This window comes from Passer domesticus, chromosome 8 (assembly GCF_036417665.1).
Source record: "Passer domesticus isolate bPasDom1 chromosome 8, bPasDom1.hap1, whole genome shotgun sequence".
In the NCBI taxonomy this organism is placed as follows: Eukaryota; Metazoa; Chordata; class Aves; order Passeriformes; family Passeridae; genus Passer; species Passer domesticus.
Genome location: NC_087481.1, coordinates 54,161,361 through 54,180,233, shown reverse-complemented (window position 1 = coordinate 54,180,233; position 18,873 = coordinate 54,161,361). Strand labels below are relative to the sequence as shown.

Genomic DNA, 18,873 nt, shown 5'->3' with positions numbered 1-18,873 from the left:
GAACAAATGCACAGCCAGCTCTGCAACCACAGCACATGTATAGCTGCCTCCCAAATGTTTCTGTTCTCTTTCCACTGACACATGAGAGATCAGTGCCTACAGTTTGAGTTTACGCATTTGGACACGGTGTGCTGGAGCACTTGAGTTAAGGAATCCTGCATTTTAATCTGTCCCTAAGAGGCACTGAAAATTAGTGAGGAACATGGAATTCATTCCCTTCCAAAACAAAACAAAACAAAGCAAGTGACAGTTTTAGAGACAGAAGAATTCACTTTTTGAACTTTTCAGTGTAAACAAGCACATGAGAAATCCATCATCGCTAAAGGGCTGCTAACAGCAGCCAGACTCCCCCACCCTCCCTGTGCATCTAAGCTTTCAGGAAAAAGTAGGAAGCAGGAATAATGATCTATACCATCCTCTGGGGAGCCATCCTCCCCTTCTCCCCCACCCCCAGTCACTTTTCACCTCCTTGTTCCATACACAGAATAAAACGCAGGCCCTGCACTATTTTAAGTATGACCAAAGGAAATTATTCCAACACGAGAGAGGTAAGCTGTACTGCTGCTGCAGCAAGCAGGGCCAGGTCTCCCATTGCAGGAGTGGCTCCTGGTCTCCATCTGAGACATTTGGAGTATCAGCAGGAAGCATGGCACTGGCAGACTGTCCCACAGGATGTGTGGCAGCTTTGTCATCCCACAGCGGCTCTGTGGGTCCCACAGGATCTGTGTTCTGCACTCCGGCTGGGGGAGCAGCCAAGGTCACCCACAAAGAGTGCTGCATCCCCTGAACTGTTTCTGGGTGTGTTGTCTTTTAAATTGATGATTCATCTTTTAAATTGATGGATCTGCTTCTTCCTGAGCCTGCTGGAAGGAGTGCCTCTGGGGTAGGGCTGTCCAGTTGGGGATTCCCCAGGCTGTGCACCAGGAGAAGGGCATGGTTACACCTCTCATGGACACCACTGCAAAGCCCGAGGCTTCCTAACTGTCCTGCCTCTTCAGCATTTTTATTCCACATGGAAAGTTCACAGATTAATTGTGTGCTAATTAGTGATTCTCTGTATTAATTACTAAAGACCTTATTTTCAGCACACAGGAGCAGCGAGTAACAGGTAAGAAAATCTTGGGCTGAAACAATTATAAAGTTAGAGCCAGAGACATTTTGAATTCCAAAAGACAAGCATTTAAAAGCAGCTTGTGAGAATTTGTGGAGGACAGGAGAAATCCACCCAGAGGAAAAGGAAACGCAGTAATTTTCCACCCAGAGATCCTCCACCCGAGGGTGGCAGGTCACACGCCCTGAAAGCTCTCAGAGTTCACTTCAGGGTGGAAAAGATGCGTTCAAAGCAGCACAGGGGAGCGAGTTAAAAATAAACAGCTGGAATGTGCAACTTCAAAGATTTTCCGTTTATTGTCTTTGTTTCTATTTTGGCAGGATGTAACTTAAAAGGCACCCAAAACAGGCATGTGCCAGCACTGTCAGGAGTAAGGCTGAAGAACAAGAAATTGCCTGAGCTCCCGCCCATCTAGTAAATTTCCTGAAACAAGAATCCTATGAATCCTTTCAAGCTGACTCATCCGTGTAACATTCATCTCCCACGAGTCACAATTTTGCATGCTGCAGTGCAAAGCTGTTTTGGTCAGCTTTAACATAAATCTAAGTGTTCTAGGTACTCACATTTTGGAAAGGAACCCCTACAGAACTGCCCTTCTGCCATTTTTGAACAATACATTTTTAAAACTGCAAATTAGTTACAGAATAGGATAAAGTTACTATGCTAATGTTTAAAAAAAAAATAAAAAGCAGGACTGCACTTGCTGCAGGCAAGCCACAAATATTCCAAGCCCAAGGTAAGAGTCTTTACTCTTACAGACTCCATGTGGATTCTGGTACAAATGCTGTCTGATATTGTGAAGTTCCACAAACTCCATGTTAGTCATGATAGATCTACTGTAAATATCAGCACTCAGCAGCACTCATCATTTCCTCTCTTTTCCCCCCCTTTCCATAACCTGCATACTGATTAGAATAGCAGAAAATTACTGTTTTGTTGTCACAAATCAGAATACATCATTCTTTTATGTAGCTTTCTAGTTTATAAAAAACTATGTTTTCTTCAGTAGGACAGCACAGTTAGACACAAACAATACAGTGATTATGCACAATACCATCAAGAGGAACTAAAACTAGAGGATACATGTGGTATTTGTTAATAACAAATACAAACTGAAATAACAAACAAACTGCACATTAAAAATCTCACCCTATCCAATTTTACATCATTATTCCAATATTTGATTTTTTTCCTAGCTACTGGGAATGACATCTATGGCTTCTCTCATTAGAGGCACTCAAAGACAGAAGAAATTAATCCAAGAAAAAGGTGTTTAATGTATAGACCTGGTGCTCAGCAATAGAGTGATGCTGGATTACACAAGCCATGCATCTCTAGGAAAGAAGTGCAACCTTTCATCACTTTAAAACTGATGCCTAAATACCTTTATCACTGTAAATTGACTTAGCAGTCTTAGTCTTGCTCAGACTCCATTATTTTCAGTAGATAATTAAGACGTGCTAGTGGCAGTCAGAAGAAATAGAATTAATAGCAAAAATCCTCCTTGTAAAACCTCCACAGCACAGCCAAACTGTCCCTTCCAGAAAACATAAATCTTTTTTCATAAACCCTTTTAGATTATGTCATGTGGCTGAATTTCCCTGAAATTTCCCCAGTGTGCTCAGTGATGATCTTATTTAATACCTAAATTAGGACCTCAACTGCCAGAAACTGTTGCAAATGTCAATAATTTTAAAATAGACTGGACTACAATGGAATGGGATGGAATGGAATAGAATAAATAGAATAGAGTAGAGTAGAGTAGAATAGAATAGAATAGAATAGAATAGAATAGAATAGAATAGAATAGAATAGAATAGAATAGAATAGAATAGACTATTGGAAGGGACCCACTATGATCCAACTGCCTGAGCACTTCAGGGCTGACCAAAAGTTAAAACAAAGACTCTTCAATGTTGCTCTGTCTCAGATGAGAGTTTATTAGTGCAAGCAAAAAGCATGGAAAGGTTGGGTCAAGGGTTACTGCAACAGCTGGAGCCTGGTTTATGGTTCTGCAGTAAGGCAGGAAAGTCAGCTGGGTGATCAGTGAGCAGTCTGGTGGTGTGAGGTTGTTTTGAGGAATGCATCACCATCATCACCATCATCCATCAGGATGACAGATCTCACCCCCAGCTATCAACAGCATCAGGGCTCCAGTGCTTTTCCCAGGAAGAAACTTCATGTCTTACCTTGTAGGCCTTGCAGTCTTGGGGGATGAGCTCTCAGCAGCAAGAGGATCTGAGGTGTCCTGACCTCCAGGCTTTGCTGTGCTCTTTTTCTGAGGGCTCCTTTTTGAATTGTGGCCATTACCAGGAGGCTGGCCTAATTCTGAGTCTTGTGAAGTGTTCTGGAATGAAAAGAGAGAACAATTTAAAGAGCTGCTGCTATTTTGGAGGATACATAAGCCTAAGGAGTTTTGTTCTGCCCAAAGACAGACAACCTCTGGGGTGGATTTCCCTACTTTGATGGAACTTGCAGGTTCTAAAGCCAAGCCATTTTTTTTTTCTTAATAGCACAAAAACAGAAGGAAGTGGTTGGGCCAAGAATAAGTACTAGGAAAAGAAGAGGGAGAGAAGAATGCAACAATTGTTCTGAAGCAGCCAGGGCCTTTACTGACCCAAGGAGGGTATCATCTTCTCTTCTTCCAAGCCTGGCAAATGCTTCCTTGCTAAGCAAGTTTAAAATGAAAAAGGATGAAAACAAGCTATAAACTTGGACACTCATAACATTAGCAGCATATCTGGAGTTAAGTTAGAGATAAAGCCAATGGCACTTGAATCCAAGTCCAGATTCCTTTTCTCCCACTTCAACAAAGTTCAGAATGCCTCTGAATTGAAACAGAGGGCTTGATTCTTCACCAGGCTGCCCTTCTCTGATAACAGTGACGGGAAATGCTGCAGTTTCTCTAGTGACAGCTAGAAATGCTATTCCACATCTGTGGCTATGCTGCATCACCTCTTCTCAAAGGGAAATAATTACCAGGGATCTCCATCCATGGAGATATGCCTTACATGAGTGGATTTTTTTGTTTTGTTTTGTTTTTGTTGGAAATTATTGGTTCTGCAGCAGGGAGAAAGAGAGTCCTGAGCAAGCACCAGGGTTACATCAGGTAGTGAGTGGCACCTTCCCACTGAATTTTTTTTTTGGAGGAAGTATCTTTAGAACATGAAGAAGAACTGGAAAAAGCTGTCCTGAACAATAGCTGAGGATGGTCTTTGAGCATAGCAAAAGAACTGGAGTAATGGAGAGAAACAATCAAGTGGAAAGCAAAAAAGTCTGAATGAAGGCCTTTTTCAAATCCTCTGGCACACCAAGCAATAGCAGGAAAGCTGCCTCACCCATTAACCCTTAACATAAAGTCACTGTGCTTTTAATTCTTAATTCTAGTTGTGAGAAGCCTAAGGCACACTTAACCTAAAGACAAATAAGTGTATTTACTGATGGCAGAGCCACTGCAGGATAACACACCAGAGATTAAAAGCACACTACACAATTCCAGCTCATCTCTTGGTTTTTTTTGCACTCATTTTAATGTTTATTTTGTTCTAGCAGTAGTCAATAAATTGCAGAGAGCTGTTGTTGGGAGAATTACCCTGCTCTGTGTGAACACAGTGTGCTCCCACAGCCAAAAGCTGCTGGAGCTCAGAGGCAGGAATGAGACACCCAGTGGACAAGCAAAGCCCGTGTAATGAGCAACTGAAAAGGTCAGGGCACACTGAAAATACAAAAAGACTTCCTTTATACTTAAGACAAATTTGATTAACTCTCATATCCTCTGTCTTTCCCCGGAGGAGCCCCCTCACTGCAGCTTTGCTCTCCTTTATCTCACCACGTTCCTCTGGGAGAGACCAAGGGCTCTTGCTTTCATGATCATGAAGCACTTACCCAGCATGTGCTGACATCTGGCATTTAGAATATTTATCTGAGTATATATGTTGGCTGCAAACCCAGAGTATATGGCAAAAAAAAAAATACTGGAGCATTAAGAATTATACAAGGAAATTTGTTTCCTTCAGCTGGGGTGGAAAAAACACAGAGCTGAGTGAGCTTACAGGGCTCTGTTTTGATTCTGGTGCAGAGTTTTGGGCAGCCTTGTTTTTGTTTGCAAGATAAATCTGTGTGGAGAGTTTACTTCAGTATGCAGAGAGAAACAGCTATGAAAAAATGTGTTATTAAATGAATTACCAGGAAAAGCTCCCAGTCAGTGGGTGGGTAAATTCCCACCAAGCCAGGTGAGGCAGCCACCGTGCCATGCTCTTGCTCAGTCCCTGGATCATGTCTTATCTTGAGAGGTACAGGTGGGTCAGATGCAGAGCTGGGTCACAAACAAATGCCTCACAGTAGCAGCCAAATTATAAAATCATTTTCAGGCCCCTTGCAGACAGAAATTACCTTCTTTGCTGTCCCAGCAGGGCAGGCAGAGTCGGGAGAACCACACAGAGAACCCCAAGAAATGAGTCCAATTTATTAAATTGTCCAGACGCCTCCAGCAGTTGGCAAGAGCAGTGAGAACTAATTATTCATTTTTTTCCCCTCCTTTCTACTACTGCCACCTCAAATTTCTCCAGCTGCTTCAGGTGCCAGGCAGGAGGAACACCTCACATCTCTCCTGAGATGAAGAGCTGCTCGTTTTGTCTCCTTCTCCTAAAGCCTCTGTCATGTTCCAAAGCAGAAAATGCACAGCATTTAAGTCAAGAACTAATTTACATGGTGCAGTCTCAGTGGTCACACATGGCCTCTCATCAGCCTCTCCTCCACAAGATCAGCCCCAAAGGCTCTTTAGGTTGCAGTGCTGCTCTGCTGGCCTGTGCAGCCACAGCGTGGTGGGGATGCACACAAATCTCTGCAGTAAAACTCCCTGAGAGCCAGGACCCTTTGGATTGTCACCCAGCCACAAATCCCAGGAGCCAGGGGACAACCAGGAGCTGATCAGCCTCAGGGGCTCGGGGGTGGCACAGAAGGAAACTCCTCACCAGCACAAACCCAGCAGCTCACTGCTTAAAGAGCCCTACAAATTTGAGAAAACCTACAAGCAGCTGTTAGAGGAAACTTTGAAACCTTAATATGGGGTCAGGATAATTTGTCATTCACCTCCCAAGTCACGGAACACTCTGGGGCAGAATAATTTGGTAGAAGTTTGCTGTGAACTGCAGAATATGGACATTTATGTGCCTGTTGTACCTGAACACCCCATCTCATTAAAATTAGGATGCTTCCATATTAGACACAGAGAAGGGCCCGTGGCCCAGTGATTTTATCAGCTGTTACACCAAAATTTGGACTTTATATCCAAACAAAAACACCGGGAGGGGCAGATTCAGCAGAAGAGAGAAAGATCACAACAAACCATGTCAGTTATGTGCACACATTTAAAGATAAAATTTAACATTTTCCATAGATTGTTTGAGATCAGGGGCCTGGTGAGGGTTTTTTTTGTTTTGTTGTTTTTTTTTTTTGTTTTGTTTTGTTTTGTGTTTTGTTTTGTTTTTGTTTTTTTTTTAATTTTTTTAATAGTTCTGTGCTTTTAGGGAACTAATGTTTAAGAAGTTACAGTTAATCTCCAAATGATCCCCTAAGTGACTGACTTTGGCCACAGAAAAATCTGACTCTTGTTCTTGCATTCATTACCAAATTTAACATGTATTAAAACAATTTTAGCAGCACAGGCCCTGTTGGATCACAGGAGTTTGAACTGTGGACACTTTCTTTCTTTCTGTTGAATGTTTGAGTGATCAAAAGGCTGCTCTAATACCTGGTAGGGCTAAAGCACACACATATGTTCAAAAGAAGCTCAAAAGAGTATTATAGCAACAATCTAAAATAAATCTTAATGGAGATATTTACATGTCAAAAACTAATATGCTAAGATATAGAAAATCTTTATATATTGGTTTTCTGCATTTAACGTATTCATGTAATCATCACCAAAGAACACGCTTTGTGAATCTAAGGCAGACAGCAGAAAAACATAATTCAATTTTTTGATTACATTTTTAAAATTCAAGCTAGTTATGCAAATCAGGTGCTGAACTAGCTTTGCAAAGCAAGCTTTTTAAATTTTTAATTAACATGTGTGAAAACAATTATAAAGACTGTGTTTTGTTCACAAGTACCATCAGAAAGCTGCAGTTATATAAACTACTTTTGAGTTTCAATACATACAGCCTCTGAAGTGATTGGCTACAGAAGCTTGCAGCTAAATTTGTTCTATATTTGTTTCAAGTGTAGCATACTCCTATGTGAAAAGGATTCTCATTATAAAGAGTTAGTTAACTGGAAGACTTAAATAATTATAATAAAAACCAGAACACAGAGGTTCTCAGCATTTTTAAGTCTAGGCTAATTAAAAAAACCCAACAACAAACCAACCAGCTTTGCCACAGAGCATACAAACAACAGGAGAAAAACTAAACAGCTCATAATTGTTTCTCCTTTAAGGCAGCACAATATTTAAATGAATAGAACAGATTCTCCTGAAATATGCAATGTAATTTCAATTAAACCCTTCCAGAAGCACTGGAGTCTGCAAGAACACAAAGTAAATCTACAGGATCACTTTATATTCCCAATGACTTTGAACAGGATGCTAGAAAATAAAATAAAAAATAAAAAGGAAGAGAGCTCCATTGACACTGTAGCCAAAAGGATTATGTGCAGTGCTGCACTGGAGTTATCACAGCAGAAGGAAATGCCGTGAGCAGAAAGTAGCTCACAGTGATCTTTGAGGGGTTACATTGACTTTCCATTCCCAACAACTCCTCTGGTTTCGTGGAGGGGAAGCTGGAGCAAGCCTTTACAAATCTCAATCAATAAACCAGAAATTGCCTTTCCTTTTCCTCCACGTCTTCCATTACAAGTTGGAGGAGGGAGGTGTTTGAATAGTTCTTCTTTTTAAAAAGTCTGCTGCTAGAGGTTGTTCACGTGGTTGGGAAATCAGGGTTTTTAAATGGCTCTTGAAATTTTTGAAGACTGAAAAGATTTTTTTGAAACCACCCTTTCACTCTTCTGGCTTTTGTTGTTCTGCAGGAACAGTAGCCAAGTTAGAGTAAGTTAGAGTTTTAAAACTGTAAGTTAGAGTTTTAAAACTTCATATCTTTGGAGAGTCATTGTCTCTCCCCTGTTTGGAGAAGTGGTACCAAAATAAATGAGTAGATAGTGAGTGGATATTGCTTTAACAGCTGGAACTTTGCATTAAGAGCAGTGAACACTGGTCAGCAAAACCAGTGAGCCATCACAGATGAGTAACAAATTACTCCCTAATACATTGAGCCAAGCTTGAGCTCCATGTGACACTTGAGATCTGAAGAATTACTCTAAAACTCAGTTTTATCACCTTTCAAGGAAGCTAAATGTGATTTTAGCAAACAACTTGGTGCATTGCTGCCCCTTTCTGAGAGTGGCTGGGGTACAGAAGCTTGCAGGGGATGTTTGTCATGACCTCTTCTTGCTTTTCTTCCCAAACTTTGTGACTGCTCCATCAGTTGGATGTAATTATGACATGATCAGATAGGAAGAGCAGACTCCATCCTTGAGGGAGTCTCTGTATAGAATTTTGCAATTACAGTAGATTTTTTTCTTTAATCAGTAATGGTGTAATTTGCTCTTGCTTCTGGCGTGGTTTATTTGTTCTCTCACGGGAGGAGAATTTTAAGTTCATACCTATTCTAATTAAAACCCTCAAAGGGGCAGGAATGCAAAAGCTGGCATTCACTTCTCATTTTAAATACAAGAAGCAAAGTAAATTGTGATATGGTAACAATGGTATTTGAAGAATTCTTACAGCTTTTGATTGTAAGTACCCATGACCTTCTCTTAGAGATAAAGGGCTGCTTTTCCTCCTGAGAAACACCCACTGAAATGACTGGCTGTGAACACAAAAATAAACACTGGTGTGTGTAGGGGTGTGTGTGTATACTTATATATTCACAGTCACCATCTTATCTTTGATTTAGCTTTTTTTCACAGAACACACAGCCTCAGCAGGGACGATTCAAACCTTCAGGCTTCAGTGCTTGTGTTTATGACTCTTCCAGTCCACTGAGGGCACCAAATTGTTTATTTTTAGATTCTTGTAATGTCAACATTGGTGTCTTCTCAACCACCTGTGTTGTGGAATGCGCAGGGAGTTAATGAAGTTGGCTGTGTTGGAGGAATGTGCAGGGAGTTAATGAAGCATGGCTGTGTAACTCCTCCATGGCTCTCCTTCACCTTTCCCCCTGCCCAATGTCATCTGTGGTCAGCAAGCAAAGGAAAATTCAGAGTTAGATTCAGCTGCAGCTGTTTTCCTTTGTCCCTTTCCTGATGTTTGGTGAGCGCTTGGATTATTTTCTTCAGGATGGTAGGTGTATGAGATACAGCAGGGGAGAGAGAGTAAGTTGATCAACTTGGGAAGAAAATCTTCATCCTCTAACTTGTAATCTTCAGTCAGTATAGTTTTAACTAAATCAGATTTCTACTGAGTGGTCCTTAGCAGCCTGGCAATAAATGACTTGAGAAGATGCTGTTGGATTCAAACGAAGCACTATAGAAAAATAATCTTCAAGTTGAGTCCCAAACTCTGTCGTGCTTCCCAGCCAACAGTGTTTGCCTGCCTAGTCATTTCACAGCTCGGGAAAATGCAGGCCCAACATTTTCACACTATTTTTTAAATGAAGAAATGTAGTAAATAATTACAGAGGAACTTTATAAATATAATGTATTTTTCCTTTTCATCTCTACCCATAAATTCACGTCCCATGAGAAATGATGATGGCTTTACAGTTGTGAAGGAAGTTTTAACCATTAATTCAGAAGTGAAGGACCAGTCTCCCAACTTTCTTTTCACTATACTTTCAAATTAAGAACTCTGCCACAACTTTGAATCTTCTTCTTTCATCCCCTCTCCTTCACTCACAGGAAAGATGTAAATAATAATGTGAATAATAATTATTCATTGCAGTGAGAAGCGTCCCAGAATTTGCTGCATTTGCACAAAAGGACATATAATTCTCTAAAAACATAGAATGTTCTTTTTGAGTAAACTCAAAGAAATACTTGACATTATTTGCCATGGAATATTGGACCAGCAGCAATTACCACTGGAAGTAAGACTTAATTAATTAAAGTGGTGGCTGGAGGTCTGTCAGGACTATGTAAGCATCAGGAACAGACTGGAGCCAACTGACAGCAACATTCTGATAGGCACTGGGTGAAATGGAAGGAAAAATGAAAGAGAATCATAATTCAGGGAGAAAAAGTTGTGAATCCCAGTGGACACAACAAACCCAGGGAAGAGCCTGTGTAGGGTAACAGAGGATCACATTAAAATGCTCCAGGCAAAATTTCTGTGCAGAAAATTGGGAATGAGTTTTTGTTCCCAGCTGACCATGAACAATGGAATGTATACAGATGTTATTGCAGTATTGAAAAAGTATGTAAACACCCAGAGTGAGCCCCAGAGCTCAGAGGAGTTTGCCCAGTTCCTGTGTGTGGGAAGGGAGCCTGGATGCTGGGACAGAGCTGCTGCATCCCTGCAGCACCAGGGTCTGAAGGGAGATTAATTATCACAGCAATTAACCAGAGCCACCAGTTCAGAGAGACTGAAATCAGCTGAAAGATGGGAAAAGTAATGATGCAGAATATTAGCTGCAGGATGCTCAGCAGTCAGATTTGTTCATAAGAAATAAGTGGAGAAATCCGAGCAAGATCACAGCAGGACAACTCCAGACAGCTCCAGACTCCTGAGAAGCTGTGGCCCCTCTGGCAAGTGCTGCCTGTCTTACACATTTCACAGCAGAAAACAGGAACAAAAAGATAACCACACATTAAGGTCTATGTTTAAAGAGAAATGAACAATAATAGAGATGTGGAATAACCAGCTTTGTTTGCTTTTTTGCTTATTTCAGAAAACCAAGAGGAAGAAAGGTTAAAGCAAAATATGTAGAAATAACTTATGTCTAACTGACTTTGAAATTCCCTCTTCAACTCTGGGGCAGATGATGCATTACTAGAACTTCAATTCAGCAGCAGTTTTCACCTTCAAAGAGCATTAAAATTACTTGGTGACTTTTACTTTTCTGTAGTCGTGAGAAAGGCTGTGGAATATGACAGTTCTCCTCTTCAGAACTATGAATGGCAAGAATTAAAACCCTGAGTCAAAAGTATTCCATATTAGAAAATCCAGCCTATTCAAGTTTTACAAAATGTTATGCTCATGTCTCCAGTTATAAAGAACTCTTTCTTTTTTTAACATCCTCCACCCACCTCTTTAAAATGAGAGCAAAGATGCCCTGGCAATGGCATCATTCTAGTAAAAATAAAGGTAAAATACAGTCAGGGAAGTCAATAATAATCCTGTAACGTGCAGTCACTTTGGGAGCTGTCCCTGAGCTCTCTGCACAAGCCCTGGAGCAGCATGGATGAGGCTGGGGCACATCTGGGATCACTCTGCATCCCACAGACCATGTGCCTGATGTGTCTGACACTTTAGGGAGCAGATTTGTTGGTCCTGCTCAGCTTGGTCTCATTTCCAAGTGTGGCTTTATGGATCTGAGTCCAAACTATCCAGAGGTGTAGGGCTGAGGATGTGTAGCTACATCAGCCTTGTAAAAGTGAGTGTTTACCTTTTACTAAGGCTTGTGGATGATTTTTTGGCATCTGGCTGTTCAGAGGAGTCAAGGAAAAGAAGACAATATCATTCCTCCATGACACCCAGCTCTTTTGGGTGGATTAAGAAAGATCTGTTTAATGGGCAGCACAACAGCTGAGACCTTCTGCAGTTCCCTAAACTGCAGCACTTCCCACAACTTCCACAACTATTAAAGAACACCTCCATTATTTCACCTGCATTTGGCCTACTAAAGGCTGGACCTCAAGCATCAAACTGGGTCAAAGTATCTGTTCTTCCAGAATGTTTCTTTTTCAATTTAAAGACCTTTCTCTTCATGTGGAGTTTCACTGCTCAAGGAAAATGCATCATAAAACCAGCTTCTGTTTAATTCAGCATAAACCAAACAAGCTGTGCCACTGCAATAGGGCAGGGCACAATCCTAAAATCTCACAGCAGTTTGGATTTTGTGTGCTTTACAGCAAAACATAACATGGTTAGTATCAGTATATGTGAAATCACTGTGTTATATATACTGCTGGCCCCAGCCTTGTTTTATCCAAGCATTTTCTTTGTTCATTGCCACTAAATTTAGGTTGCATTCTCCTCAGAGGCTGGTCCCTACAAGACAGATTGGGTATTTACTTTTTCTCCAAGTGCCTACTACAATCTTCCTAGTAGCACATTTATTCCACAGATCTTCCCACTCATTAAATGAGTTCTAAAGTTAGCACAGGCTCTCCCAGCTTTAATGCAAACCATGTGTGAGGCTTCCAAATGACTCACTGAGAGCATGAGCCGTGCAGGGGTGTTCTCTGATAAACACATAAATAAAAACAACTCAGACCAACTGGTTCTGAGCATAAGAACAACCCCAGCTGAGCTATTTCAGTGGCGTTAGGGTTGGAAGGAAAGGCAGCCAGCAAAGGGGGTCAAGTACAGGCTGCTTCTCTAAAGCATTGATTGCTACTAAAGAAAAAAGTTAAAAGAAACCAGATTTTTTTTTTCTTTTACAACTTGCTGAAAACTTAAATGTATCTGCCTTGCAAATGTGCAGTCAGTGTCCCAAAACCCAAAGGCCAGAAGCAGATGCAGAAGAAAAGCAGCAGCCATGCCTGGTGCTAACATTTTGAGTGCAAACCAGTTTCATCATCCACTACCTGCTGTGCTCCTTGGCTTGGTGGTATAAGGATGGCTTTATTGACATTGGGGAATTCCTGACTGAAAATCAAAATATTTCGGTTTTGTTGCTACTTCTTGTTATCTCTCTGTTAATAGTGTTTTTAAAAATAATTTGGATTCTTAGCATATTTTGTTTTGCTTTGGAGGGGGTTGGGTTGTCCTCTGTTTTGGTTTTTATAGTCTGAAAAGGAGACCAGAATCTTCCTTTCCCTTTAGAAGAGGGTTTTTTTACTACATTTATTGATAAATTCAGTCATTTTTAAATAAAGTCTTCTCAGCCTCAGGATGACTTCTGAACAAATATATTTGACTTCCAAAAGCTTCCTGAGTGCAAGCTGTACACTATGGAGAAGAAATTCTCATTACTTAGTTATGGAAATTAACACATTCCCCTCTTCCCAAACCTTGAGAAAAGCTGGGACCAAATATTGGGCTAACAATAAAACTTGCTAAGAATCACCAAGAACTATGGAAGATTTTTCTTCTAAAAATTATTTATGAAAAAATCTGTAATAGTTGTAACACTGATTGCCTTGAGAGGCTCCACTTGGCAGTGCAGAAGGTGCAGCAGATCTGCTGATACCTGAAGTGGAAGCAAAATTAATCCTAATGCATTTTAGCAGCTACCAAAACATGTGGAGGAGGAGAGAATAAAATATATACTGGTGTTTTAATTGTTGAAATTAATGAATTACAACTTTTATTCCAATTTGCATCAGCATAGTAACTTCTAATGTAATTGTATACCAGTACCCAGAGCATTTCACTGCCTTCCTTTTGAAAATCTAAAAATAAACCATCAAACACCACCATGCATTAACAGCACACGCTGGGAACACGGGTGCCAAGTCCTGGATGGGGACACAGACAGTGCAAGGTCATTTCTGAGCAAGGAGGAGCTGCTGTGTGCCCGGGCTCTGAGGCCACCACAGGCACTGCCCAGCTCCCAGGGCCTTTCCCCACCCTGCCCTTGGCCCAGGACCCCATTTCAGCCTCCCCAGGGGTGTCATCCCCTGGGATGCCATGGAGCACTGTCCTGACCCTGACTCCACCCTGGGCCCTTCCCTCTGCTCAGGGATGTGCCTGGAGCTGCCCGTGGCTGCCCTGCTCCCAGGCTGGGGTGCTGGGGTGAGCCAGCCCTGCTAACAGAATTAGTCTTCCTTTATTAGCACCTACATCCCATAAAAATTATGTCCGTTTTCTGATAATCAGGTGGCAACTAGATCACAGATGCGGAGAAGAGATGCAGTGGTCATTTGTGGGTTCATGACTCCAGTTGTGAATCCCAGTCCTGAATCTTATGTTGATTTTTGAGGGTAAAAGCTTCCCTAAATGTGAAGTAGGGAGGCAATATAAGAAAATATTTGCTGTGATTATTTTCCCAGTAGTAACTCCTAAATATCAGTAACTACTTCACTGCCCAAACCGTGCTCTGATGCTTTGGAGCACTGTCATTGCCAAAGGAAAAAAAAACACACCAAGTTGTTTTCAATTACCATTAATGATACTTAAATATGAGTGTAATGGGGAGCAGAAGATAAATGTGGGGTAAGTGGCCCCTGGAAGCAGTTTCTGAAATGTTTGCTCTAGGCTAGGAGGGGAGGAAAAACAATTGCCCTGTCACACTCACCTCATTCTCTGCACTGCTGTTCTCATTGCCCATCTCAACTCTGATGTCCAGGATCACACAGCAATGAAAGAAAGATCACTGGCAGAAAAGAAAAAATTCTTAATGTGCTGTAAAAAACAAACAAAAAAATCAAAAGAACCAACCAAACCAAACCAAACCAAATAAAAAACCCTGGAAATTTTGAGGAGCTGTCATCTCAGCCACCCAGCCAGCTGCCCCTTCTGACATTCAATCTTAAAATGATTCTAACTCATAAACTGGGGGAAAAGAGCTCTTAATGCTTTTATTTCCTCATGTCTCTCTGCTGTCTTCTGGAAATTCAGTCCCTGAAATTGAGCTTTGTTACTCTGTTTCTGGATTATCCCATGACATTTGAACATGCCAAAGAAAGATATTTTCCTTGCCAAAGTCACTTTGGACAGACAGCCCACAGGAAAACCTTACTGTTTTAACTGTATTCAAACCATTTTTATTGAAATTCCTGGACTGAGCTGCCTGCTCACATTGTCAGAACCATGGTGTTAAACCTGACTACCACTGTAACAAACAATTTTCAATCAAAGCACTCAGAGAAAGAGTAAATGGATTTTTTTCTCCTGATCACTGGCATGGTTCCCTGCTTTTCTTAGGCATTATTCTGTTACAATGTTGTGTTCTAAACACCTCCTTTAGACTTAAAAGGATCTGCCTACCATAATTACTATAGGTTTTATATTAGTTAGTTCTAATTATTTAATTTTAAAAAAATCTCTGAGCAGTTCCAGAGCTAAGGGTCTCCCCAGGCATCGTTGATTTCTAATTATTTTTTTTTTTTGAAAAGGATACTCAATAGTAAAAATCCACACCAGAGATTCACTTACAGACATTCTTGTCCAAGACATTTTATTTGGGGGCTCATGCATTGAAATTCACTGTATTTATTGTATTACTGAATAGGTGAAAATTACACATTATTACAGTCTCTACAGTTGTTTTTTTTTTTCCCTAAAGAATTTGGGATTGCTCTGCAGTGTGTGTCAAGAAAAACTCCATTAAAGTTAGGTTGTAAAAGGGAAATTGCACTTTGAACGCCAAGGAAACCAAGTTTTTAAGGAATCTTGTTACTTATGACTACAGTACATTTTTTAAAACTTGAAATATTATTTTTCTTCACAGGAGGCTTGGGGAGAGGGAAGTTTGGTGCTGTGCTCTTAAGCTCTGTTCTGTTTAAACTTGATTGTCTTCAGGGGATACAGCAGTGCTTGAACTTGCTCCTGTTGAAATCACTGGATTGCACTTTCAGTGATTAACTAGCAACGTGAGGTTTTATCTGCTGAGATTGCTGCCAAATCCTCTCCTGTGTTAAACAGTTTTAGAACTGTTTTAAAACAGTTCTGAGCTATGCTGAAGACTGGATGTAACATTTTCAAAGTCACTGTTCCCCAAGTATGAAGTACTCCATCATGGAGTAATGCACACACACAAATCTTCCCAGGCTCAGCCCAGTGAAATCTTCCAAGACAACACATTAAGATTATAATATTTTAAGTGTGTATTGATATAATAAAACATTTTCACACTGTTAGAGCTGCTGACTAAGATTTAAATGCACAGGAGGGAAAGAATAACTCCACTCTAGTCATGTGCTTCCCTCAACAGCCAGCACAATTCTTGAAGAGTGAATATTGTGACATTTCTGTTCCCCTGACCTGCTGAGCTTTTCTCTTCCCAGATCTTTTTCTGTCCCTACAGACATCATGTGGAAACACCTGAAAATTCAGAGCTCTCTAAACTGTCCCCTCACGAGCACTTGCAGTAATAACATAAACTGGGGAATGAATGAAACTCTCCCAAATCCCCATGGAATTCTTTAGTTAATTGGGGTGGGGTCTGTATATCAATTGTGCAAAATGCAGATTTTGCTCAACAATTTCTTCAATAGATTAGCCAATGCATGTCATAATGTTGTCCTATTTATTTTAGAGTAAATTCACTCCAGTGCATAACAGACTGTCAATATTTCTGCACCAGCTCAGCCACACTGACTGTTAAGGACAGCAGCTGCTAATAGAGGCCAAAGTTCTAATACTGAGTTGAAAGATAACAATACTTTTTTTACAGTTTTTAAATTAAAATGCACAGGAATCAAAGTAGAAAATGACAAGAGCACAGCAGAAGTGCCAGCTGTCAAAAATCTCCACTTACACATCCTATCATATTGTCTACCCACTCTTTTCTTTCCCTAGAGCATGAAATTTCACAATTTTCACACAATTCTCACATTACCATCTGCTTAATAATGAAGATAAATATCATAAATAGGAAATAAAGACATTACAGATTCTCCAATAATGAAACAAGAAATAACAATATTAAAGTGTGAATTACATTGCAGAGTGCTAAGATAATTTTTTAGATTACAGTGTTACTGTAATCCTTTTAACATACATTATTTCTAAATAATTCAATGCACAAGCATTACTTAGGTTGCAAACTAAAAGTGCTTTATCATATGTATAGACTTTCAAATAAACATTACAAACATGCTAAAAATCCATCCATTAAATAAACATAGCTTAACCAAAAGATAATATTCATCATCTTTCTACAGTATCTTTCCCAATTTACATGTCATTATTGAAATTATTTGAACACTACATATCTCAGAAACAGCTCAGTGGTACCAAATTGGTCTGTTCAGCCTGCAGAGACTTTTGAGCTGAACAAGTCAAAAGCCATTATCTGACATGGCTTTTTGAGCTGAACAACTGCTCCACTGAAAGCAAACAAGAGGATGTTTAATGTTGCACTTACATTCCAAGATTTATCTGGCACCTTTGGCTTCACTGACGCTTTTAGAGCATGTCTTCAAACCATTCCTTCCATCTTCACCTCACCAGTTTTCACCTGATTTTCCTCCTACTTCTCCTCAGACTCATGAAATGTAGGCTTTCTCTGCGGGACCCACCTTCATAACCTGCTCAACAACCAACTTGCCTCCACCCCAGGCGAGCAAGAAAACAAGTTACACCTCCTCAGCCCGGCCTCCCCCTGCTCCTGCCAGGTTCTCTGCCTGCCAGAAATCCATTTTTTTTACAAAAGCAACCCCAGAGAACATCAATTTTGGGTCAAACATATTTCACTTCTACCGTTTCTTGGCATGTGGTATAAGCAGTGCTTCTTGCAAAAATGGTTGAGTGAAACTGTGTCAATAACACACTGCAGTTATGCATGTGTTGTTTTCAAGGGAAAATCAGGATTTGGGGGGGAAAAAGAATCTATTCTGCATTTTGTGTCCAGGTTTGTTTATGTGCTTAAGCTCATCTTTCATTTTCTCGTATTACCCTTGAAAGCTGTCAGAAATACCTGCTAGCAAATGCTGATGTGCCTGTTCAGGTTATGGTGAAATCATTTCCCATTTAATCATCCTGAAGGGTGGAGACGTGACAAAAACCCTTTGAAATGTGATGTTGCAAGAAGTACTGGTTTATGGGCAAGCTAATTGTTATTATTAACTCTGGTTGTCCATTCCAGCAATGCTTCCACAAAACAAAAAATACTTCCACAAAGGGGTGCTCAGAAACACAGCTGGTAACCAAAGACAAGAGTAGTTCTCATTAGTGGCAACTCCAAGGGATTAACGAGTTTCTGTAAACACCAGCGGTGCTTTTTGGGGCCACAAACCAAAGGAATGGTGCACTGTGGGTTTATTGCACCTCAAAGGGTGTGAGGCAGCATTGCTGAGTCCAGCATGAAAAAGTCATACCTGACATGGCTAAAGGGCAGGATTTCATAGGGCACCAATATGTTGTCTTGAGACTTTTGTTCCACAAAATCTCGGTCTATAAACTCCTGACTTGGAAACATAAAGCCTCTCATGAGCTGGAATGCACAGTTGCAAGATCAAGGGCTACATGAATAGCCCTGCCTTTTAAATCTTTATTTTTTTAATGAAGTTGGTGATCCAGCATTCTCTGGTCTCCCCAGCACAGATCAGAATCCAGTAAATCTGAAGTTCATAAATTCAAAATTTTAGTGTGTTCTTTCTTAAAACCAAAGAGGGGGGCATTGCACAATTGATTGTCTTATAGAGAACAAATTATGCAATGTTTTTTGTTTAGGCTCTCTGCCATGAATTTAAGAGCAGGGATCCTGTGGGAGCTCAGGAAAACACAAGCCTGGTAATACATCCTCACTTCTGCTACTGCATTATTTCCTCATCAAAACAAACTGAACTCACATTTGGGGCAATTCCATGTCTAAGCTAAGGCCAGAAAATGCCACAAAGTGAAAGTGAAGAAGCTGCCTTGCAAAACAATTGTCTGGCAGAAACTTGGGGGGAAAACAACTTTCAGTAATCTGTAGATGATGATTTCTGATTGTGTG

At 40.5% G+C, this 18,873-nt stretch overlaps 1 protein-coding gene across 3 annotated transcripts in view; it reads right to left on the bottom strand.

Annotated features, from left to right (window-relative positions):
* TACC2 (transforming acidic coiled-coil containing protein 2) overlaps positions 1 to 14,586 on the bottom strand; it is a 114,066-nt gene extending 99,480 nt beyond the window's left edge. For 2 of the 3 annotated variants that reach the window (XM_064431511.1, XM_064431505.1), the window contains exons 1-2: positions 14,509 to 14,586; positions 3,301 to 3,458 (exon numbers count right to left, since the gene is read on the bottom strand). In XM_064431511.1, coding sequence (XP_064287581.1) covers positions 3,301 to 3,458; positions 14,509 to 14,541 — 191 coding nt within the window. In that variant the 5' untranslated portion in view covers positions 14,542 to 14,586. The remainder of the gene's footprint in view (positions 1 to 3,300; positions 3,459 to 14,508) is intronic. The other variant, XM_064431508.1, reaches the window with a different exon arrangement.
* Positions 14,587 to 18,873: the final 4,287 nt, after the last annotated feature.